This window comes from Hirundo rustica, chromosome 5 (genome assembly GCF_015227805.2).
Source record: "Hirundo rustica isolate bHirRus1 chromosome 5, bHirRus1.pri.v3, whole genome shotgun sequence".
NCBI classification, from domain to species: Eukaryota; Metazoa; Chordata; class Aves; order Passeriformes; family Hirundinidae; genus Hirundo; species Hirundo rustica.
Genome location: NC_053454.1, coordinates 2,294,975 through 2,319,893, shown reverse-complemented (window position 1 = coordinate 2,319,893; position 24,919 = coordinate 2,294,975). Strand labels below are relative to the sequence as shown.

The following is a 24,919-nucleotide window of genomic DNA, read 5'->3' as shown; positions in this document are numbered from 1 at the left end:
ACCATTTTTTTGCCCTTTCTTACCACGGAGCTGAGGTTCCCATTCCAGCCACTCACAAAGGTTCAGCAGCCCTTCCCTGGATGCTGCTGCCTTCTCCTGAGTGCACAACCACCTCAGCGTTAAACTCACCACCTGCTGATCCAATATCGAGACATCTCTTGTGCACAATTAGCATTCATTCACAATTAGCATTAGCTTTGACTGCCCTAAATAATGAAGGATTGTCACCAAACTGTCACCAACCTATTTCCCAGGCTTTTGTGGAATACAGTGATGATTGTGGGACCTAATAAACTTTGTCCAGTGTCAGAAATTACCTTAATCCTATTTTATTTTTTGCTTCTTCTTTGTTTATTCCACCTGTTATCAAACCTTTATTCCACCTTTTACCTTATCCCAGCTTAGAGGGAGGGAAACTTTTTCAGGATAAAATGCTGAATATAGAAACAAGGCTGTAAACACAAATAAACCTTTATAAACGAAGTCAATATTGACTATATGGGAAAGAAAAGTGGAAGAGGAATGGGTAATAGAGAGGAAATAATATCACAGGAGAGGAATTTCAAAGACCATCAGCATATGGATACTGTGTACATTATACCTCACATTCCAACTTCTCGAAATCCAGTACTTTTTTTCCATGGGTGCAATGGGCAGTTTAATAGCAAAATCCAATGTGAGAGGCAAGTGCAAAGTAAAAGAGTTTGTTTATTTATTTATTTTAAACAAGAACATGGTGTTTGTGCCAATGTATTCCTGAAAACACCCCTAACAACACAGGGAAAAAAAAAAAAAAAGTCATGGGCAGCGAACAGACACAACTCAGAATTAGTTTATATTTTTTAATAATTTAAGTAAATAGGAAAAAAAGAATATATAATTGCATTAGGTTAGAAATATCTAACAGAGCTTAAAAATATTCCAAACCCTAGGTTTCTTCAAGAGGTAATATCTAATGGAGGGATAAAGTACCAAAATAACCGAAAAAGAATTTTGAAGTATCTGCAAATGAAATTGGAATCTCCGGAATTGGAATTGAAGTCGACCGAGTGCAGAACAAAAGGCAGAAAAGGCTCCCAGCTCTGCAGCCCATTCTGAGGGAGGTTGAAAGAGGATCGGGGTGAACTTCTTGCTTTGAGAGTCTCAGATCAAACAGAGCAGCCAGAATATCAGCACAAGTTGAAAAGAAGTAGGGACAAAAACGGAAAGAGAAAGAAAAAGGACTTTACAGTTTCTATAGGCCATAAATAATTAATCAATGAGAAGAAAAGTTAAACCAGTATTATGCTTCCCTATCCAGGGGTGACATCTGGGCTTCCATCCTATAGATCAGGAGGTTTCCCTGGGATAGGGACAGTTTAGATAAGGATGACACTTTGCTGGAAGGCCAGGCTGCCATGCCAAGTGACCTGGACAAGGGAGGCCAGAGGCCACAGTAATGGTCAGGAGTTTGGATGATGCACTCAAGGAGATGCTGAGGGAGCTGGGTTCATCCACTCCCGGGAAAAGAAGGTTTTAGGTGGATATCTGACTGCACTCCTACAGTGGGAATGCTGAGAACACAGAGCCAGGCTCCCCTCAGAGGTGATGGGATCTACATCCAACAAGGGGAATTCCACCAGAAACCAATAAAAAGTATTTCTTCTGAGTCAGTACAGCCCTAGACCAGGGATCCAGAAGGGCTGAGCAGCTACACCTTGGAGATACCTGAAACTACCCAGAACAAGACCCTGGGCAACTTGATATTGGCCCAGAGTTGGGCCAAGGACTGAATTAGAGACCTCCAACATCATTAACTCCTCAGCGCTATGATCCTTTGGAACATAGATCCCATCAGTGTGAGGCTTCCAGCTTTAGGAGATGGGTTTTTCTGCAGGCCACCATTTGTCTTGGGTGAAATTCCTTTGAGGCTACGGTGAGAAATGCCATCCCTTTTTCCATGACGTGCAGAGGGCAGAGCTTTACATTTCCTCCTGGACAGAAACAACCAGATCAGAGGCTCTGAAGAACCTCGGAAGCAGCAGCTCTTATCAAGTCTCGGAGCAGCTGTTCACATACTCCTCAAACAGCCAGACTTGGGCACAGTTTTAGACACTTCATTAAGAAACACTGGCTGCCATCCAGGATATTAAAAATAAAATAAAATAAAATAAAATAAAATAAAATAAAATAAAATAAAATAAAATAAAATAAAATAAAATAAAATAAAAAAATAAAAGTTGAACTGCTCTTGTCCCCTGCTGGTTTTGATTTGTTTACAATCATGAGGAGAATGCAATCCCTGTTGTTTCATTTCAGATATTCTCTAGAGGTTGGCACACCCTGCACCCCGGCAGTGCTCATAAATCAGGGATGACCTAAGTTTTGGTCACCCAGATTTGCTCTGGCTGGTCAGTGCTTTTTGCTACATCTTTCCCATCATCAGAAGGGTCAGAAACTGAAAGGGCACCAAGGTCAAGTGATGTGTTTCCAAGGGAAAGACCCTCCCAGCCTGATAATCCCAGTGTTTATGTTTGAGTCTCACCAAGGTGTGTGCCAGGAGAGAGGAGAGGAGTCCGTGGAGCACAGCAGGGGCGAGTTGTGACTCCTCTCTCCAGGACACCCCACATGGGTGACATCAAGCTCACATTTCCAGCCTCAGCAGGTTCTGGGAGCCATCTGAGGGCACAAACAGCATTCACCCAGGAAATGGAGAAAGTTAACCAAAAATGCCACCCTCGGCTGGGTTGTTCTCACTCCATCCAAAACAACAACAGCAACAAAAGGTGTATAAATATCATCAGCTAGGAAAAAAAATGCTGATGACTCGAAGTGAAATTTGCCATTGAAAGTGGAAAATAAATGTGGTGCACTCAGAAGCATCTAGACTTAGCGACTGAGTCATTTTTATGCTAATATATCCTCGCCGCCTCCCCAGTGGGTACGAAAAATGGTCTTATTTATTGTAATTGATGTTTATGATAAAAGCACCTCCATATTCTCTATGTGCATACACAGTTACTCAGAAGGAAAACTTATTTTTCCGTCTTTTTTTTTTGTTTTCCATAAATTCTTCCTTGTTTTCCATAAATTCTTCCTTGTTTTCTCTTTGGAAAGTGTGGCTTTCGTGCAAAGCAGGCGGCAATATCTGCTCAGGTGTGTAAAGGCAGAGGTTGGCTCACACAGGGACCACACTTCCATCACTCTTGTCCCTGGTCACCTGTGGCTGGTGCTGGGGCACCGACTGACTCTCACTGACGAGCTGCACAATTTCATTTGTCGTGCCCTTCTCCTCCTCTTTATCCTCCTCCTTAATGACCCTGAGCTAAGAAGAAAACGGTTCCAGTTACTGGAGGGCTGTTGCTCTGATCTAATGGAGTTGCAGTTCAAGAGAGACCCAAAATGCACCACTCAGCTGCAGAAAAATCAGCTCCAAAGGAAATAAATAAAAGTCTGACACTTGTTCTGATCCCTGGGAGGACTGGCTATGAGCATTCCCATATCAGAGCCCATTGATCCTGATCTCTCCTGATGTTTTGTGTCTCTCAGTTGTGTCTGGCTCAGATCTCTCTCTAATTAGGAGCTTTGAACCACACCAGCACCTTTCCTTCTCTCTCTACCTCCTTTCAAAACCTTGGTGGTGCTCAGAATACTCTCACTTCATGCAGGGATTGGGAAAATCTCCCACTCTCAGATTTCTTCCCCAGTATCCAATTTATCTCTCACCTCCACCATAGCGAGGAGATCTGCTCCAGGCCACCCACCATCCCTCCTCCACTCCTGCACTAACCTGGAAAACATAAAAAATTGCATGATTTATGATTTCTGGTCTCCTTACATCAAGAAACCCACGAGCACCTCTGCTCTTGCCCTGGCGCTGAAGGGGAATAAGGCCAGAGGATAAAGCGGAGCCAAGGACTGGAAAAGTATCTTGTGTTTCATGGCACTGAAGGACCTGCAGGAGGGCTAATGTGACGTGGACATCACAAAATCCCACCAGATTAAACCAGAGATACCCCAGAGGGTTGAGTTCCCTGCCAGGTACCTGAGAGGGATTTCAACACTTTGATTGCATCCCACAGAGAATCACAGAATATCTCCATTTGGAAGGGATCCAGAAGGATCATTGAGTCCAGCTCCCTGCCCAAACCCATCAGTGAAGAAAACTGAATAATCACACATGAAGGGACAAAATTGAGAGCAGGTTCACCAGAAAGTGCCTATGTCAGGGAAAAAAAAAAAAAAAAAAATCCAGCAAAGAGTATCTTTGCACTTCCACGAATAATTCGAACTATGCAGAGAAGCTGCCAAATTTTTCATATGGCTGATGCTGCCAAGGGTTTTGACTTCCTGGAAAAGGGCCAGCACTATGATCAAGCATCTAAAACTTGTGTTTTGTCAGAGCAGCAGTGCTTGTGGCTCTCAAAAGCAAAACAGCCTCTACCAGACAGGCACGGGGCTCCAGAGGGGCTGCCACCACCCATGTCCCCTTGGCCATTTTGAGATGACGGCCACTGGCAGGAAGGGATGTCAAATTAAAAAAGAAAATTAAAAAAACCACTCTTCTTGAGAGGGGAGCAGGGACTGTCATTCCATGGCCCAGGAGGTGCTGCATTACTGAAAGTAGTTAAAGGGAGCTTATAAAAAAAAGAGAAGCTTTTTAAACAGGCTGATAGTGACAGGACAATGGGGATGGTTTAAAACTTAAAGAGGAGATAATGAATTCGATTTTTGAAAGAAATTCTTCCCTGTGAGGGTGGTGAGGCCCTGGCACAGGGTGCCCAAAGAAGCTGTGGCTTCCCCTGGATCCTTGGAAGTGTCCAAGGCCAGGGTGGACAGGGCATGGATCACCCTGGGAGAGTAGAAGGTGTCCCAGCCCGTGGCAGTGGGGTGGGATCGATTGGCTTTAAGGTCCTTTCCAACACAAACACTTCTGTGATCCAGTGAAAATTTCTCACTGAAATATGAAGAAAAAACACCTGCCCAGTGAAAAACTGCAATTCTTCCTGGTGGCATTTCCATCCAGAAACTGATGTGCCTGGCAATGCTTTCACAAACCCCTCACTCATTAACATCTCTCTTCTAAACTCCCATCATCTCCCTCTAAATTACCTCTTAATTTGCCCACAGTTTCTCCATTCAAAAGACTTTATTTCGGGAAAGGGAATGAAATCCTGCGATTTCAATGAAGAATAAATGGGCAAGGTTGAGTCCCTTTCCTTGCACTTCTTGTCATCCCACACACTATTTTTGCTTTCACTTGGTTTCAAAATTTTTCCTTTTTAATTGTAAGGTTGCATTTATGTTGTATCTTCTCCGCTTTTTTATTTACATTTCTTGCCAGATTTCAGCACTCGAATTGGAGTATTTTGGGCAAGTTTTGGTCCGTTTCATGGCCCCTCATTTCATCTCAGTCCATGTCGTCTCAATCACTCCACTTCCAAATTTTCTTGGGTTTTTGGTTTTTTGTTTTTTGGTGGTTGTTGGGGTTTTTTGGTGGGTTTTTGGGGTTGGTGGTTTTTTTTTTCCCACTGTTTTTCATCATATCTCCTCTGCAGAGCATCTGTTAGACTGTGTTCTCCGATTTCAAGATTTCAATGAAGATTAATTTGGCAAGCTTCCATCCCTTTCCCTGTGCTTCTTGTCCTCCCATTCAGTTTTTTGGTTTCACTTGCTTTCAAAATTTTTCCATTTTCATTTTTAGATACATGAAAGAAAGCATTTCTTCAAGTGCTTTCTGTCTCCTTCCCTTTTTTACATTTCTTGCCTGATTTCAGCATTGAAATTGGAGTACTTTTGGCAGGTTTTCATCCATTTCACTGCCCCTCATTTCATCCCAGGTCATTTGGTCTCAATCACTCTGTTTCCGAATTTTCTCGGTTTTTTTGATTTGCACTGATTCTCATCATATCTCCTTCCCCAGCGTTTGTCCAACTTTGTTCTCTGATTTCAAGATTTCATTCCCTTTCTCGAAAGGAGGATTTTCCTTTCAGGAAAATGAATGAAATCTTGTGATTTCAATGAGGATTAATTGGGCAAGCCTCTGTCCCTTTCCCTGTGCTTCTTGTCCTCCCATTCAGTTTTTTGGTTTCACTTGCTTTCAATATTTTTCCATTTTCATTTTTAGGCATTTTTTCAAATGCTTTTCCTCTCCTTCCTTTACTTACCTTTCTTGCCTGATTTCAGCATTTAAATTGGGGTACTTTTGGGCAAGTGTTCATCCATTTCACTGCCCCTCATTTCCTCCCAGGCCATTTGTTCTCAATCACTCCGTTTCCGAATTTTCTTGCTTTTTTCCTTCGCACTGTTTCTCATCATATCTCCTTTCCCGAACATTTGTTCTGCTTTGTTCTCTGATTTCAAGATTTCATTCCCTTTTCCGAAAGGAATACTTTCACGGGGGAACTTCTGCCTCTGTTCCCTGGGAGGATAAGTAGTAGGATTTGCACATCCATTTGGACCCAAATCCTCCAGGAAATGGAAACCTTTCAAGGTCATGCGAGCACTTTGCAAAGTGAGAGCTATGGGATTTACATATTTGCATTTTATACATGTGTGTATGTGTGTGTTTGTGTGTGTATAATATTCTTACATTACAATTTTATTCTACAGAATTTTTGCATAAAATTCTAAATACAGTCCTTAAAATGTGTCTATATTTTAAATGAAAATATTTTACATATAAAAATATATAAAGAATGTGAGTGCATATATATGTTAGGAGTGTATTTATATATACGTACCTCTATATATACGCATTATTTTTTTCCCGAGGATTTTCAGTTCATGCAAACAAAACCATGACTCAGCTGCAGTGATAAGAGAGAACAAATCCAGATAAAATCAACCCTTTTCCACCCACCTCTGACTTGTCACTATCTACTCTCTACCCAACCTCAGTGCAGATTACCTGACAAATTCTCTGGAAGGGGGATTCTTTTATGCTTCTTTTTGTGCAGTGGGCTATGGTGAAGGAGTCCAAAAAGGGCTTTTCAACCTCAAAACGTGGTCTAGAGAGATGCAGGACAGGAGAGGGTTTGACCAGAAGAGCCATCCCTTGCTAAGCCACACATGAAACAGCGATTCCATCACCTCCAGATGGGATCCAGGCAGCAGAAAAAGTTGGCCTAAAATTATTCCTCATTTGAAAAGGTTTTAGGGGGAAAAGTTGTCATCGATCTGCCCTGATTGTGCTGAAAGCCTGGCTCAGTGAGAGCCAATTAAGTCAGGAGGCAGCTTGATGTTCCAATTCTTCAGGTATGAGGGAGATTTGCTGTTGTTTAAAAGTGGAGGCAGGAGGGTTTCCCTGGGCTCAGCATCATGGAAGAGTTGTGGAGAATCTCCCTGCCTTTCCCAGCCATCGTGTCAGAACTACATGGGAATTAAATTGATGTTTTAATGGAGAGGCCAGCAGAAATTAAAGGTTGTCCCTAAGCCTGGGCAGAGAAGGAAGGTGTCAGGGTGTGGCTGAGATGGAATGAGGTGGAGGAGCAGGATGGGGGCCACCAGCACAGGGACCAGCAGAGGCAGGACATGGGGTGGTCACTTCAGACATCCTCAGAAGAGGGGTCTGGATCTATCCTTGCCCTAAAATGCACAGTTCAGGCTCTGGCTCTGCTGGATCTCTGTGAGATCCAGGTGTCCATGGACCATCCCAGGGGCACACCAACAAATCCACTGCCAACCCAAGGACCCTGCCCAGACTGTGGTCCCTTAGCAGGACAACACCCAGAGCAGAAATCCATGCAGAAAGCAGAGATTCCAAGGTGAGATGGATTCTCCTGCTCACCCTACAAAGGGGTGCAAGCTGATGATGAAGTAGGAGGACACCCCAAAACAAGGTCCTTGCTCAGGCGCGTTTTTCTGACTGCAAACCGCACCGAGACCAAGTTCTGCAGAGAGGCCAAAATGCCCCCTGTGCCATCCTGTGGGACAGCTGGACAGGCCAACCACTGTCCTCCCCAGGAGCTCTGGGGTGTCTGGTACACCACCACCCCCAGCAAGGGAGCACAAGGTGATGGACACAGCCAGCACACATCCCACCGCGTGTGAGGGAGGGTCAGATGCGCTCAGGTTAGCAAGGAAGGGGATGCAATGGTCCAGAGGGGAGCAGGTGGCAGGGAAGGACTGGATGGGAGTCTGGAGAAGAGGACGCTGAGGGGAGCTTCATCGGGGTCTGCAGCTGCTCCTGAGGGACAGCACAGGGGCAGCTCGGATCTCTGCTCCCTGTGACAGTGACAGGACCTAGGGAAGGGCTGGAGCTGTCCCAGGGATCCCCCTGGGATTTGGATTTCAAGGAAAGGTTCTTCCCACAGAGGGTGCTGGGCACTGCCCAGGCTCCCCAGGGAATGGGCACAGCTCCAGGAGGGTTTGGACAGCACTCCCAGGGACAGGGTGGGATTGTTGGGGTGTCTGTGCAGAGTCAGGAGCTGGATCAATGATCCTGGTGGGACTCTTCCAGCTCAGGCTATTCCATGACTCCTAGCTTTTGCAGGAATCTTTTGTTCCTACCGCACAGGAGCACAACGGTTGTCATCACAAAAATTCAACCCATTCGCCCAGGGAACAGGAGTGTGACCAGGGACAAGCAGAGATTGCTGCCCGTATTTATGAGCCCCGGCACATCCAGGCATTACCCAGGTGGTCTGAACGTCCCTGGGTCAGGAAGGAAGCACCCATTGGGACTTGGAAGCAGGAAGGAAGCATCCATTGGGACTTGGAAGCGAGTTACCTGTAGGCAGGGACATTCAGGATTTGCAGCTGTGTTGCAAATGAAGCGAGGCAGGGCAGGGAAGGAGAGGTTTGCTCTGCTGTCCGTGCCGGAGTTTCCTGGAGATTTACAGCCCTCAGCTGGTGACTCGGAGCACAGCCTCACTGTATTTCTGTGTTCCCGTCTCAGCACTGCTGAGTGCCCTCTCTCGTGGCGAAGCCATCATCTCTGCACCCATCCACATCACCCACAACAGCCAAAAATGCTCCCCTGAGCATCCCAAATCCCCTCCCAGTTCCTGGCATCTATCAGCTCAGCCCTCACACTCCGCCCAGCCAAACAAGATATATTTAGCTTCATTATTTTTATATATATTTTTAATCTCTCTCCTCATAAATCAACTTTTCCAGCCCCTGAATCCCTGCCTCTGCTGTTGTCTTTTCTCTTGGCAGTGCTCAGTTGCCAAATGCCTGACAAATGGCCCTCAGGCAGCCACCCTGGCCAGGGCCACACTGCCTAAGAGATAAAAGATGCTGTTCCTCCTTCGTGTCACTCATCTTTCAGGCACTCACAGCAAACCACTCGCTGTGAACCCACCAGGGCAACTAGAGTGGGGAAATTTCTCCCTGTGCTTCACAAAGGGATTTTGCAGGGGGTTTTGCATTGGATCAGGTTGCAGCTGGTACCAGAGTCCTTTGTTTGGAGAAGTTTCAAACCAGTTTCTCACCCCATGTGGTTTGTCCAGTGGGAGCTGTCCCTGCCCATGGCAGTGGGTGGAACAAGATGAGGCTTTAGGTCCTTCCCAACCCATAATATTCCATGATTCTGCATCCCTGGAACTCACAGAAGTCCTCCATATCCACCACATCACAGCTGGATCCTCACACAGGACCTGATTAATCAGTTATTTCTCCAAAGGGACACCCCAATTCCCTGGGGAATGGGAGGCTCCTGAGCCACATTCCCAAGACACTAAGTGCTGAGCACAGGGTGTCCCAGTGATGCCTTGTGAAGACTGACCTGGAACAGAGACTGAACAGAGCTAGAGAATAAAGTAGAGATTTATTGAAATGCCTTTAAGGATACACCCTGGGCAGGACAAGAGCCTGGCCAGGGCTACACCCAAGGTGGACCCAAAATGGTCACAAACGGCCACAAGGTCTCACACTTTTATAAGTTTTGGTCCATTTGCATATTGGGGTTTAATTGTCCAACTACAGCTTTGGGTTATGAAGTCCCATCCTTCTTGTTTTCTCTCTTCAGCCCCCGCTGTTTGTGCTTTTGGGCCTGAAAACTTGTGCTCATTGTCCTTGGTCTGCAGCAGGAAAAGAATTTGTTATGGCTACCTACAAGAGAGCTTGCCAACACTTAACGTGAGGCTCAGAACTGCACCCCTGGGCAGCACAGAATCTGAAAAACATGAACGCCAGAACTGAAGGCATCACCAGGGAGCTTCTGCAGGGTGGCCAAAACCTCACATACACGGGCTCTGAGAGCTGGGAGTTCATCCAGCTTCTTCCATCCACCTTCCACAGCTCCTGCCAGCCCTCCAGGGTTACCTCAGGCACCCCAGGCCACTCCAGGAGTGGAAACAGAACCCACCGACAAAGGATCTAATCTGTGCTCACCCCTCTGAGCTCCCACTGCTCTTCCTTCATTCACTCCTGTGTCGGTTTGCAGGTATTCCCTGAAAGCGTCCAAGTCTTACTATTTCTAGAGAATATTTTAGTGCCACGAGATGGCAGCACAAAATCACCTTTCCCGGGGTGTGCTCAGCTTGCAGAAGGTGCTCCAGACCCTGCGCCACCGAGAAGTCAGTGGTCTCGCCTCAGGGGCGGCTCCAGGAGGAGTAAATATCCAACCTTTCCAAGTGCAGAGCCAGAACCCACGTTTCCCATCCCTTTACCACCCGCAGTTTCAGCACCCACTCATTATTTCACTGAGTTTGTCCCAGAATCTCCCAGTGGGTCCCAGTCTCCTTTTTTGCTTCGGGTCTGTGCTTGCAAATAAATCAGCCCCGGGGGAATTCCCTGGGCACTAAGCCCCATCCTTTTCCCTGTGTTATAATCAGAAGCCCCTGGAACAGCCCGGCTGGTGCCCATTTGCAGAGTTCAGCGCCCAGCGTGGATCCTGGGACACTCCTGTCCTGGGGAAAGGGTTAAATTCTGCAAATATCCTCATCTCTTGTGCCAGAAAATCCTCCTGGAGGATTTAAACGTGTTAGTACGGAGTCCGGAAGGTCCCCTCTGTGCATGGGCAACCAGAGGTCACTTCATGCCACCAACCAGGCTGGATGACAGCTTAGAGCTCTTTTCCAACCTTAATTCCGTGGTTCTGGGATTGGCCACACGGTGACACTAACGGGGTTCTCCGCTTCACCACGGCTTTGGGCAAGGAGGGGTGTGAAGGCAGAAGCCACGACCTGCCCCGTAAATCCACCACTCTCCTGGTGCAAGAGGGGCTCTGAGCATCCGCTTCATTTTTTTTTTTAAATCCCACTTTTTAAAGCATTTCTGGTTACCGAGTTCAAGGAACAGAACCATGGAATCGTTTAGGTTGGGAAATTCTGAGACCATTGATTTGAACCTTTCCCCCAGCACTGCCAAGGCCACCACTGACCATATCCCCAAGTGCCACATCCACACGGCTTTTGAATCCCTCCAGGGACAGGGAGACCACCACTGCCCTGGGCAGCCTGTGCCAGGGCTGGACAACCCTTTCCATGAAGACATTTTTCCCTAATAATCTTCTTAATAAAATTGTGTGAATTATTATTCCTGATCACCCAGGAAAGGAGCAGCCAGGGACAGCCATGCCCATTCCTCCATGGCACCATCACCCAGAGGGGATTGGAGCCCTACCTCTGCCACCACCCTGCTGTTCCCACCTGCTGCCCTCCCCATGCAGCCAGCCAGGAGGAGCAATTCCTAATTAATTCTGAGTAATTAGACGTCTCTTACCTTCCCAGCACCCCCACCTGCTTTCCACCGACTTTCATCACTGAGCTCGTGGCGGGCACAGGTGGAGTGAAGGTCTTGGAGAAGGGAGAGCAGCGTGGGGGGTCACAGAGCGCCGTGGTGACATCACCTCTCCTTGTCACATGCTCAGGGTGGCCTTTGCTGCTAATTTTAAACACCTCTTTGTAAACAGCTCATAAATTTAGCGTCTCTGCAACATGAGCATCATTTTAAAGGCTGGATGGCTGGTGAGTGATGGCAGCAGAGGAGTGAGGGGGGTTGGCCTGACACAGATCCCTGCCCAGTAAAGCCAGACACCATCATCATCCTGTCTGCACAGAGCAGAAAAAGGAGCTCTGAAACTCTGACCACCAGCACAGCAGCTCTCCTTGGATGCCCCGTGATAAAGAAGCCACAGGAATCACGGAATAATTTAGGTTGCAAAAGACATCTGAAGTCGTAAAGTCCAGCCTTTGACTGATCCCCACATTGTCACCCAGACCAAGGCACTCAGTGCCACATCCATTCCTTGGACACTTCCGGGGATGGGGACTCCACCTGTTCCTGGGCAGCCCCTTCCACTACCTGACCACCCTTTCAGTGAGAATTTCTTCCTAAATTTCTTCACTGAAAACACAACTCCTTGTTCTTTCCCGTGTCATAGCCCCATATGCCCAAAGAATTTGGTTTTCTCCTCACATTCCACTCTGCAACAGATCTGGCTGCTGGAAAATCATCTCTGGCTCCTTGAGGCTGAGCTCTGAGTGACTGAAGCTGGACAGAGTTTTTCTGTCTCTTCAATCAAGTGCGCTGCACTCTCCTCCCGCAGCCCAACTCCCTCTCAACTCAGTAACAGCACGAAAAGAGACAAAGCGGGAGAAAAACAGCAATAAATTCAACATACCACCATCCTTCCCAGCTCTCCAGCAGCCAGGAAGGGATCCCACCTCCACACTACAGCAGGCCATCAGCACAGCTCAGCTGAGCTTGGAGAGAAGCAAAGCCGGTGCCTCCTCTGCAGACATTTATCTTGGGACGCTCTGACTCACCTTCTGGAGGGGGATTTTCCCCTCGCTCTGTCCCTTTTCCTCCCCTCTGTAACTCATTTATCAACACAACTCCCACCCCACACACATGAAGAGGGAAGGGAGGCTTCACACGGGGCAGCAGATGCCAAAGCAGACACATCCCTCATCCCCCACATGAAGCTCTGGCCAGCAGCCAGCCAGATGGAGAAATGGAACACAGGGAGATAAGGCAGTGGCTAAAGACCCATGGTCTTCACCCTGAAAACTTTTATTTTTAGAAACTGTTTAGATATCTCTAAGCTACGCTGATGGCTACATCGTGCTTGCTTGACTTTAAAGAAGAATGTGATTTATCTCTCTGAGGAAGTAAACAAAAAAAATTTTTTTTCTCATTCCTGATGACAATTTCCATGTGATCCAGACAAAACCTTCGGGGTCACTGGCATCAGGACTTACTGGCGCATATTTGCACAGTGCAGGGACTGCTTGGATGGGGAGGACTGCTCCTGTTACACTGGAGGACACAATTAAAACATAAGGCAACAAAAGAATATCCTAAGTGGGGAGGAACCCACAAGAATTCTCAAATCCCACTCCTGGTCTCGCACAGGGCATCCCAAGAATCCCACCCTGTGCTGAGAGCGTTGTCCATACACTCCCCGAGCTCTGGCAGCCTTGGGACAGTGACCACAGTGCTGTCAGCTCTGCCCTAACCAGACCTTCTTGGTCAGCATTGTACTGGTGGTAGAGAAAAAAAATAGTTCTGAGAGATTCTTCCATACAAACACCATTCGTGTAATGTGTTTCTGACTTGTTTTCAACCTGTTTTCCTCCTACTCCCTATTTTCTAGGGAGAGAAAAAAATCTAATTTTTGTAACGTTGAATAAAAAGAGTTTCAGGTTACCAAGTGAAATGTCCAGGAAGCACCACAGCACCCAGTCTTTTTATTACAACATTTATTTTAGTATAGAAGGCACTTACAATACAGAATGAAAAAAAGAAACAAAACAAACATGATAGGCACCGAAAGTGAAATTAGAATTAAAATGACAGAGAAACAGTTCACCAGACCAAAAGGAGCACCCTTCCCTGTTAACAATACAGCACATGGAAATTAAGCTATTGATGACTAACATTTTTTAACAATCAGGGCATTTTATTTTTTTTTATTTTTTTTAATTAGAAAAGATAAAAGGCTGTTCTACTGCGAACTGAAATAAAACAGAACCCCTCCACACACCTGCAGGAGGATTTGGTGGTGGTGGTGGTGGTCAGGCAGGGCTCCCTCAGGTCGGGCACTGCAGCAGGTCCTGGTACATCTCGATGAGGCGAGCAGCCTCCCTCTGCCCAGAGAGCACAGCACCGTGGGTCGTGGAGTAATACTTCCTGTGAGTGGCCTCCCCCGAAAACATCACCTGCATGGGCTGCAGGGCACAGCAGAAGGGGCACAGGTCAGCACAACGTACTGAGAAGCAGGTGGGAGGCTGAAAGACAAACGTTCTGTGCCCTCCCACACAGGACGGTTTGGGTTGGAAGGGATCCGGAAGATCATCCGGATCCACCCCCTGCCATGGCAGGAACACCTTCCTCTATCCCAGGGTGCTCCAAGCCCCATCCAACCTGGCCTTGGACACTTCCAGGGATCCAGGGGCATTCATGTGTTTCGGAGTGCTGGTTCTCAAAACCCCCATGAGATGCACAAGATACCAGTTCCAAAAACCCTAAACAAACCTGCACGCGGCACAGAGCACCTGCTCTCCACCATCTCCTCCCTCTGCTCCCCTAAAATACACTTCAGCCTTTTAGGCATTAAGGGAATTTTTCTTCTGGACAGCAGCTTCAGAAGAGTAACAGTCATATCTCAAGACCCAGAGGGTGAGACACAGCATTGTATCTTTTATACCAACAGTGAGGCGCCTGCTAGAACTGCAACTCGGATTTGAGGCAGGAATTTTCTGTGAGGATTTCTCTGGGAACTACGCAGAAAGATTCCTAAAGCCCCTGCTGGGGTTTCTTAAGTAGATTTCTGCATTGAATAAAATTATTTCTGCCAGGGCCAGGCTCTGGTGGAGGAAATGGACTGGGCTGCTGCTTGAAGGCTGCATTTTCATCAGCCTTTGGATTTGGACACATAACCCTGAGTGATGGGGTGAGTTTGGCTTAATGTGTTCCTGAGCTGCGTAACCACCTCCATGTGTGCTCCAGCTCTCCTTGCTAAATTCAGCAAGCACAGGCAGTGTCTGGGGAGAGAATTCATCGTCCCCTGCCAAGGACTGGGCCCCCCTCAGCGTGCTCTGCCAGCACAGAAAGATTTCCTAATATGCACCCCTGACACATTCAGACCTAGACATTAGCATGGTCGTAATAACGATAATCTTTAAAACAGAGTAGCATGTGCTTTCCTGAGGAATTCTGAACTGGACAATAGGGCTGATGGTCATTAAATGCTAATTATGATATCACAATTCCAAAAGTCACACACACGTGCAGCTCTTGATAAATTCAGGGAGAGATGAGGGAGTCCCTGAGGCATTCCAAATGTTAAAGAGGTAAAATCCTACACACATCACTTGTCCATAGAGGCATCATTTGTAAAAAAAAAAAAAAAAAAAAAAAAGGGAAAACACATTACTGGAGGCCAAAGCAGGGATTTTCTCTTTCAGCTTCCCTCCCCAAAAACGTGCTGCCCAGTGTCCCGCCAGTTTTACTGCCACAGACCCCACCTGGGCCATACTCACAGGAGTTTTGGAGCTCTCGGCATAAGGCAGTGGTTTCGCCAGTTTCTCTACGTCGGCCCCACTAGAGCCAACCTGGGTGTAGGAGTAGGATCCACGGAAGTGGGGATTGCTGCCCCAGGAGGACCGCAGGATCCGGCGAGGTTTCGGAATGTTTGGATTCCCTGGGTGGAAAGTGGAAGGCAAAAAGTCAGACAGTGTCCAAGAGGGAAGAGGGCAATGCCTGAGCAAGGTGTGGGTGACAGGGGTTCTGCCTGATTTATTCAACATCGATCCTAGCAGAGCCCCCAGACCAGATCTCTCTTCCATTATTGAGTTTTACCTATTTATATGACAGATATTGCCTCCCTTTTCATCTCAGCTCTTCCATTTTCCAGGAATCTGTTGGAGTCCCCATCCCTGGAGGTGTCCAAGGAACAACAGGGTGAGGTTCTAAGCGCCCTGGCCTGCTTGAGAAGGTTGGGAATTGGTCACAGGTTGGACTCCATGACCTTGGAGGCCTTTTCCTACTTAAATGAGTCTGTGATTTATTTTGGAAAGGATCATTATAATGTTTAGGTTCCTAAAGGACTGGGGAGCTTCTGGTTGGAAACACAAAACATCTTCTGGTCACATTTGCACTGATGACTGATCTCACCAAAATTTAGCTATTTGAGTGCCCAGTCTAAATTGGAAGTTTAGGTAGCCTTGTGAGAGAGATGTCCCTCTAAAGAGGAAAGAAGGCAAATCTTTGTTATGTGGGGGCATTGAAAAACTGTCAGAAAGTTCTCGAAACCTGTATTACAGCTTCCCACACAGCTGCCCCCCCGAACCAAGCTACAATCCAGGAGACTATTTATTTAATGCACAGGGCATGGAAAGCAGGCTTTTGAGGCTGGAAGTAGGATTTCTAGATCGCTGTAGCATTTGCACTGCTAAGAGGATGTAGGACCTAGAGATGGAGAATGCATCCATGACAGGGTCATCATCAGCCACTGTCCCCATCCCAAAGACCTTGGAGAACATGAGATCCAGCACTGCACCTCATCAGCTGGCAGCACAAGAGCCTCAGGTGCAAACAGGGAGAGTCACATTTTGGAGATCCTCTTGCTAGGCTGGTTTTGGACCATCTCAGTGTCACTGATTTTGTCAGAGTCCCGTGATTGTATCTGGCACGGCAGGAGAGGAGCAGGGGGTCATGGAGAATTCCAGTGAAGAGAAATTCCCTCTGCAGGAGCCAAGATCCACCCTTGAGGCAACATTACAGATCCAGGTAAGGTTCAGGTACTTGGGTTGAGTCTAAATCCTCCACAGCAAGGAGATTGGAACTGGATGATCATAAAGGTCCCTTCCAACCCAAACCATTGTGACTCTTCATGGAAAGGGTTGTCCAGCCCTGGCAGAGCTGCCCAGGGCAGTGATGGAGTCACCATCCTTGGAGGGATTTAAAAGCCATGCAGATGTGGCAGCTGGGGACATCACGGATCAGTGGTGGCAGTGATGGAGTCACCATTCTTGGAGGGATTTAAAAGCCGTGTGCGTGTGGCACCTAGGGACATGGGTCAGTGGTAGCCTTGGCAGTGCTGAGGGAATGGTTGGGATTGATGATCTTAAAGAGCTTTTCCAACTTAAATAATTCTGTGATTCCAAAAGATCGTCGGCACAAAAAGTAGGAGTTTTGAGATGTTTACATCCTATGCCTGCCTCAGACCCTGGCTCTGTTACAACTCAAGAAGTTCAGCCTGCTGAGACAACCCAAATACCCCCACTTTCTTCATCCCAGCTTCGAGGGAGACATCCAAATGTAAACACTAGTTAGGCACTGCATTACCTGGTCCTCATAAACTATTATTTAGCTGTGCCTTCAATTCCTTAAAATCAAGAGCAGGTCCTGGTTCAGCTACTGCTTTCAGGAATATCCTGTCAGCCAGAGCTATGGAATAAGGGGCTGGAACAAAGCAGAGGATGGCCTGCCCAGAGTACTCTGTGAACACTCTAAAACCGGGCCGCAGATCAAAATATGGCACAGACTAGCAAATAAATATACCCCACAAACAAAACACATCCTACAAAGCAATGTTGTTTCAGGAGCAACAGCTTTGCATAACAAAGGGCCTCTAAAATATGTTCCTACAAGACTCTTCAAAGCAGGAATGCCTGGAAGTGAAAAGCCCAAGGGAGTCTGAGAACTGGGAGCTCTCAGATGTGTCAAGGAAATAAGTTATCATGTTTTATTTTTGAGGGCTGTGGGAAAGCCCAGGAGAACACACCATGGAAGCTGTAAGAGAACACTCCCCAAGCAGGGCCAAGGCAGCCACCCATCCCACTGCACTGCACAAAAACAGCACGCGAGGTGTTTTCAAATAAAAGGAGAATCTGCAGTGGCCTGGCAGTGCCTCTTCCGTATCGGGTGCATGTTTCCATATCCAGATCCATTCCCATGAGCTCCTGCCAGGGTCTCCAGAACATCAGGCCACGCTAGCAAGACCCAAGTGTCCACTGCGCAGCAACTGTGCCCCTGCACTCTGCATTTCTGTACCTTTTAATGCAAGCAGCTGTTTCCAAGAGGAAAATCAGGAGACCCAGAGGGGGATTTGCTTGAAGGTCAGACAGGAGCACGTAGCACAAGCTCTGATTCTGAGCTGTTGTTTGAAGACAGAAACTACAAAGACTGAGAGCCACAGTCCTCCAAGGAACATACTTCACTGGACTTTCTCATTCTGCCTTTAAACAGGGTAAACATGCCTTTTTCTGTAGATGAAAGTAACAACACAGATGTGGAAACTTCTTCGTTTCCACCATCCAAAGAGAGATTAAATGGCTAAAAAAGGATGTTGACCTTCACTGAAACAGGAGGGCACATATCTTCATGCCACAGATTTCCACTTGTGACGCTATGGAAGGCAGCTCCCCATGCCTCACACAATCCCATTTTTTGTTCAGCTCCTGGGAGCTGTGGATACAGAGATTTATTGGTTATGGGGCTGATTGAATTGCCATAAAATCAACTCACCAGTCTAAATTAAGACACCCAAATTTATCTGCCTAAATGAGAGCAGGGATCTAAGATACCACCAAGGGAGATCTGTGGTACAGCCCCCACGCCAGTGACTACAAGCACCAGAGTGGCTACCCCAGACACCCACATGGGACTGGGAGATGTGATGCAGAACCTCAAACAGATCTGTTCCCCTCCAGAGAAATAGCTGGAGGTCAGGGAGGAAAATTCAGGGCATCTCCAGCTACAGCATGACAGGCTCCAGTGACCCCTTCAGCAGGGAGCTTCTACCTTCTTACTCTGGGAGCTTATCCAACAAAGAAGGCTCCTAATTGCCCTGAGGTATTCCATTTAATCAGATTTGGAGGACACTGCTTTTCACCATCCAGTTGTGAAAAGCAGTAATTGCTGATGGTTCTTAGGTTAGAACAATCCTCAGAGCTTTCCACAGCAAAGCCAGATAATCCCCAACATCGACTTGAGAGGAAAATTCAAGGTCAGCTCTCAGAGAGAATCTCAGTGTGAGCCTAAAAGAACGGATTTAACTTAAAACTGGTCTGACATACTCTGAAGCCAAAGGAAAGGCCACCATGAGCAACAGACTGGGAAAATTCAGTGAAAGATGGGAACCTACCTGGCAGTGCATGAATTCTTTCTCAGAAGAATAAGAGCATGGGGCATTTCATACCCAGAACATGAAAGCTACAAAAGGCAAAGCGAACATTAAAAGGCTCAAACTATCTACTTCATTACTTAGTATAAGGCCCCCTCCATACTCAGTAGAGAAAAGCTGCTTCAGAAGATGTCACAGAGCGCCGAGTGAGGTGTGGAAGTTCTGAGCTGCCTTATGGAAGTTCCAGGCTTTCCACGGAGGTCAGGATCCGGGCAGGATTGGTTTCCTAACTTGGTTAGCTGACCTGTGTGAACCTGAGTGGTGGGAGAGGCTTTCAAAGCTGGGTTGGGTGCTGCTAACTGGACCAGAGGAGTGTAGCTGTGCTCAGAAATGGCTGTAGGTGTATCATGGGCTGCTGGTCTAATCCCCTCTCACACTCCCCCCGAACAGAGCAGCAGAGAAGAAGGGAGGTGCACGGAGAGCTGAGCACACTCCTGTTATTCCAGCCAGCCTGACACCTGGCCCAGATCAGCCCTGAGGTATTGCTCCTTCTGGGAACCTCAAGGGAAACAGGATAAACCCAGGTCCCTCAGCCAGGGACTCCTGCAAGAGCTGTGAAAAGGTTTTCTACCAACAAGGAGTTTGGGGGCAGAAAAGGGAACAGGTCATGTTGGGTAATGGGTGCTCCAAGAACAGGTTTTCCTCTCACAGTTTTGGGCAGCTGCAAGGCCACTTCTCAGCTGCACAAAATGCTCATTGCAGGGCAAGGCCCTGGTAAATCCAGTCTGGAATTCTCCAGGGAGAGATAACCTGGGATTAGCTCTATGGAAGAGCCTGATGGACAGTGACCAGGTGCAGCATCAGCTGGAACAGCAACTACAGCACAGACCCAGAGCCCAGAGCCAGCACATTTCCATCCTGGGAGGAGAGGAACATTCAACACACGCAAACAGGAACTGTGAAGAAGCCCAAGAAGGAAGAGGAAGAGCAAACTCCCACATGCCAAACTACAACAGACCCAAAAAGCCAAATTCCCACTGATGAACTGAAGTGGAATTCTTTTTTTTTTTTTTTTTAACTAGGCCTTAAGCAAGATTGCTTGTTCAGCACTGCAGCAACTTGGCCTGTGAGAGAAGAACCTCCTGCTAAGCCTACGTAGAGCAGCAGCTCCCTGCTGGTGTCAGGGGAAAGACATAGGGACTGATGTGACACGGGACATGGGGACACCCAACACCCCTGAACACCAACAGCTCAGGAGGCACAGCTGAAACAAGGATGCAGGCTTGGGCACTGAATCAGAGCTTTTGAATCCTAAGTCTCCACCCTACAGCTCCTGCAGAGAGTGGTAAAACCTCTTTTAGCTGTAGTCAGTTATGCAGGAAGTCCTCAGATTTCAGGGCCCTTTCAGGAAAAAGGTTTTTCACCCAGAGGTGAAGGAACAGGCTCCCCAAGGAATAGTCACAGCACCAAGCCTGTCTGAGCTGAAGAAGCATTTGGACAATGCTCTGAGGCACAAAGGGATTGTCAGAGTGTCTTGTGCAGGGCCAGCAGCTGGACGTGATGATCCTGATGGGTCCCTTCCAACTCAGGATATTCTGTGATTCTGTGACTCTGGATCTCCAAGCTGCTGGTAGCAAATGGTCAGTAAGGACAGGGTAGAACTGCAGTTGTGAAGGCAAATTTCTCCAGTTATCTGGAGAAATCCAGATAACATGGACTAAAGGATATCCATGGACAAAAGGAAAGGTTGGAAACCTACTGAGTGCTGAGACTGGGCTAACACCAGCTGGCAGGAAGATATAAATCATTTAATCACAGGAGCCATCTCTAAAATAGCATAAACCACATCTAATCTTGGAGGATGATGCTCTTACAACTGCTTGGAATTCTGCATAAATTCAAATGCTTTTTTCAAAACTGCTATTAAGTCCACCACTATTTCTTTCAGTGTTACTACCTTACACCCATCAGAGGATGTCAAAGACTCTCAGATACAAAAATCCCTTTTCTTGGGAAGGTGTGTGACCTCCAGAGAAGTGACTGTGGACAAACTAAAGCCCAGCATCCAAGTACTATTGCTTTAAGTGATTTCATTTGGATTTTCTCAGTGTATAATACTGAGAAAATCCAAATGAAATCACTTAAAGATTTACCTTGGTCCTACCGCTGCCCTTAAAATGATGTGTGATCACAGAACATGGAACCTGTGAAGTCCAGGAAGGTTTCAGTGATGCACTCAGAAAATGGGAACTCTCAAGATCAGTTAATTTTTTTTAATTTAGGTTATTGAGATTTCCACAGAGTCGATACTGAATGGAAGTCAGGGGTGTGTTTCTACCACACCTCAGCTTATCTAAACTGGTTGAACATATGAAGGGCTTGTGCTGCTTTCCACAGCTGAGATCAGCCCTCAGAGCCTGACAGCTTCAGCTGCCAAAGAGTTATTTGTGATTCAATAAAGCAGAGGATGTGGAATCCTCCAGCACTTCTGCCCACCACTTCCTGAGCTGGTTTATCAGCCCCTCCGTATAAATAGCTCCCAGGCACACCCAAGCAGGAGCTATGCTGGAAGCACACGCACATTCAAAGGGACACAAAATGCCAAGGAACTAAAAATGACTTTAAAGCATTTCCTTCCTCGTGGTTATTCAATCCCCCAGCCCCACGCTCCCTCTCCCACCAGAGCACGGCTGACCTGTAAATTTACGTAGCATTTCGGTGCAGGTTTCTGCCACAGTTTCATCATCACACTTCTCCATAATCAAAGCCTCTTCTCCACAGATCCAGCCACTGAGGACGTGGCCGTACCTCTCGGGTGGGTACAGCACATCAAAGCTGCAGATCTTCTTGTACCACAGCTCCTCGGGATAAGTCAAGCTCTCGCTCTCCGCCTCGTCTTCCCAGACAAACTGGATGCTGTTGCATTCAGAGCTCCAGAAAGGCTCTTCGAACTCCAGGAAGATCTTGTCAGTGGTATTGATTCCCAGTTTCTCAATAGCCATCACCTTCTCCTCAGGCAGGCGGGGATGGAAGAGGCTCTCGTGGCGCTTCTTCAAGACTCCCAGGGACACAGTCACAATGACGTGGTCAGCTGGGATGAACTCACAGTCCTCGCACTCTACGAAGACATTGGAGCCCTTGTTCTCCTCGGGGAGGTCACTGTTGTGGTCAGCCACCCTTTCAATCTCCTTGCTGACCGACTGGTTCCAGTGGATGCACTTGACTGGCTTGCGCAGCTGAATGACAGACTTGGGAATGGAGCGGGCCAGAATCTCCACGATTTTAATGAAACCACAAGGAATGACGTGATGAGCCCCGGGGATTTCGGTCCATTCCCCAAATTCACTCAGCGAGACTTCATCCATGCTGTGGGAGCTGCTCTCACAACTCTCTACCTAAGGAAAAGCAACACAAAAGCAACATTGCCACAGAGCAACTCCTTTAGCCACAGCACAGCTCTGCAAGGGTACAGAGGAGCTGCCTGATGAGAGTGCTGAATTCCACTCTGAAACCAGATTAGTTCTGCTAGTAAAGAAGTGCTTGGCCATAGGATCTGACCAAAATCAACCCTCAGCCTTTCTTGCAACCAGAGAAACCATTGTGTCATGGTAAAGAGTTTGAGTTGGATCATCCAGAGTTCAGAGACCTGAGGGCTGGAGTCCCTCTGCTCTGGAAACAAGCTGAGAGCTGGAGCTGTTCAGCCTGAAGAAGAGGAAGCTCTAACAAGAACTCCTGACTCCTTTCGGTACCTAAAGGTGCTACAGAAGAGCCGGAGAAGGACTTTGGACAAGGCCATGGAGTGACAGGAGAAAGAACTATGGCTTTAAACTGACAGTCAAATTAGATATGAGGAATAAATTCTTCCTTGTGAGGGTGATGAGGCCCTGGCACAGGCTGCCCAGATAAGCTGGGCTGCCACAGCCCTGGAAAATGTTTTCAGTGCCAGGTTAGACAGGGCTTGGAGCCCTGGGATAGTGGAAGGTGTCCCTGCCCATGGCAGGGGATTGAACTGGATGGCCTTTAAGGTCCCTTCCAACCCAAACCATTCTATGAATCTGTAATTCCCTGATGTCTTTGCTTCTGCACACTTCTGGGTTAAAGTTCTGTTTTCTATCCTTTAAAACCCTCTGCAGTGACCAGGGACCTGCTGCTTGGTGCTCCTACACAGCAGAACCTGGAGCTGCTTTTATCAGATGCTCATTCCAGTGCTAATAAATGTTCCCACGAGGAGCCACAAAAAATTTCTGGCAGCTATTTCTGCTGTCTGCAGCTTTCAGCATGCTGTCAAACAGTCAGCAATCAGCCAGCTAACAATCTGCCAGAGGTGAGAGGACCCGGCACAGGAGGAACTGAAGGAGACGGGAAAGGGAAATGCCAAGATGTGAGCCACGTGTGTTTGATGTGATTACCAAAGCTTTAGATCCATTACCCTGTTGGTTAATGTTTGTAGGAGTATTAAGCATAGCTGTAGCTCCCAACAATCCCTGGAACAAAGGCAGGATGTTTGGCCTGTCTTGTGATAAGCTTCTAATGATAATCCTGATGCACAGGACACAGTGATCTTAAAATCTTCACATCACTGGAGTCACAATCGCTCGCACACTGTAACTCTCTAAGCATTTTAAGGAATATTATAATTCCTTGCCTTACCCTTTGACCTGTTTTCCAGGTCTTTCCACACTTTAATGACTGTGCTTGGAAGCCTGACAAGCCTAGACCATCTCCCCGTGGAGCACCCTGATGCAGGGCAGGAATCTCTGTGCCGGGACAAAGCGAACAAGTCAGGGTTGTACCAGCAGCTCCCAGGCTGCTCCTGTGACTGCAGGGACAAACAGCTGCCTTCCCTGTCCTGGTCACTGCCTGATGGCTCCAGTGGGGACTCAGTGAAGACCCATCTTTGGACTGTGCTGTGGTTCCACCCCACCCAAGTACCTCGCAGCCCTCCCCCAGGGTCACACAACACAAAACCCGTGGCACACAGCAGGATCCTCATCCTGCCTGGATGCCCCGGCAGGACACTCATCATCATGAAGTTAAACACCGGTGGCTGTTTGATCATTTCAACCATGAAGGCAAAATGCCAGGGGGAAAAACATACAACTACCAAGATTCTAACTCAAGACAGGTTAATCCCCACTGTTGTCATCTGATAGCCTTAAGTATGAGAAGCTTTGTTGTTCTCAGGTATTTGCATGAGAAGGGATTTGCAAGACTTGCAGGAACAGCTCTGCCGGTGGCAGCCTGGAGCAAGCACAGGAGAAACCACCAGGAAACCCAGAGCTGTATCCAATGACTTAACCCTGTCTGCATGAGTGCTTTATAAGGGTAACGCCATCAATAACTGAGCTTTACGTGGCAGCTGTGGAGACACCCTGTGATAAAAGGCTTTATGTGAGGATGCTGAGATACCAGGGTCAGGACACCAGGGTTCAAACCTCATCTTTATCTCAAATCTCCTGTGAGACTCTTTAGGTCTTTATTCCTCTTTGGTTTAGCTTCCCACCTGAAAACAGCGAACTCATGACAAAGTGCTGCTTGCCTCCCCTGCCTCATTTCAGAAGCTTTTAAGTCATTCTAATGGAAATAAAAATGACTGATACACTTAACTTGTGGAGTGCTTGACGCAGCATTAAGTCCTCATCCCATAGAGAATTCATTTAGTCAAGGCATCAAGGAGATAAAAAGAACTATGGAAGCCATATGGAAAGCTGGTTTTATACAATCTATCTTGGATTTTATTGCTTTACCATCAAAATGCTTTCTGAGGATTTCTTCAGCAAATTACTGGTTTCAAAATTACATTTCTTCTGGTCTCTGAGAGGTAAAAACACTCAGGCAGGATCAGGGAGTGCAGGTGTTAAGTCACAAGATAGACATTACTAAAAGAACCAGACAACAGAGTAGCTTCAGGTAATAAAA

The 24,919-nt window shown here is 47.2% G+C and overlaps 1 protein-coding gene and 1 long non-coding RNA gene across 2 annotated transcripts in view; both read right to left on the bottom strand.

The window, feature by feature from the left end:
• Positions 1-8,710: 8,710 nt before the first annotated feature.
• On the bottom strand, positions 8,711-12,650 carry LOC120752882 (uncharacterized). Its single transcript, XR_009207852.1, has 3 exons — positions 12,551-12,650; positions 11,650-11,811; positions 8,711-8,808 (listed from the first exon to the last, which is right to left on the bottom strand). It is a non-coding gene; the product is annotated as an uncharacterized LOC120752882 (long non-coding RNA).
• Positions 12,651-13,616: 966 nt separating this feature from the next.
• The window catches only part of SMOX (spermine oxidase), a 49,238-nt gene continuing 37,935 nt past the window's right edge, over positions 13,617-24,919 (bottom strand). The window contains exons 5-7 of the mRNA XM_040064863.2: positions 21,696-22,395; positions 15,414-15,574; positions 13,617-14,099 (exon numbers count right to left, since the gene is read on the bottom strand). Coding sequence (XP_039920797.1) covers positions 13,962-14,099; positions 15,414-15,574; positions 21,696-22,395 — 999 coding nt within the window. The 3' untranslated portion in view covers positions 13,617-13,961. The remainder of the gene's footprint in view (positions 14,100-15,413; positions 15,575-21,695; positions 22,396-24,919) is intronic.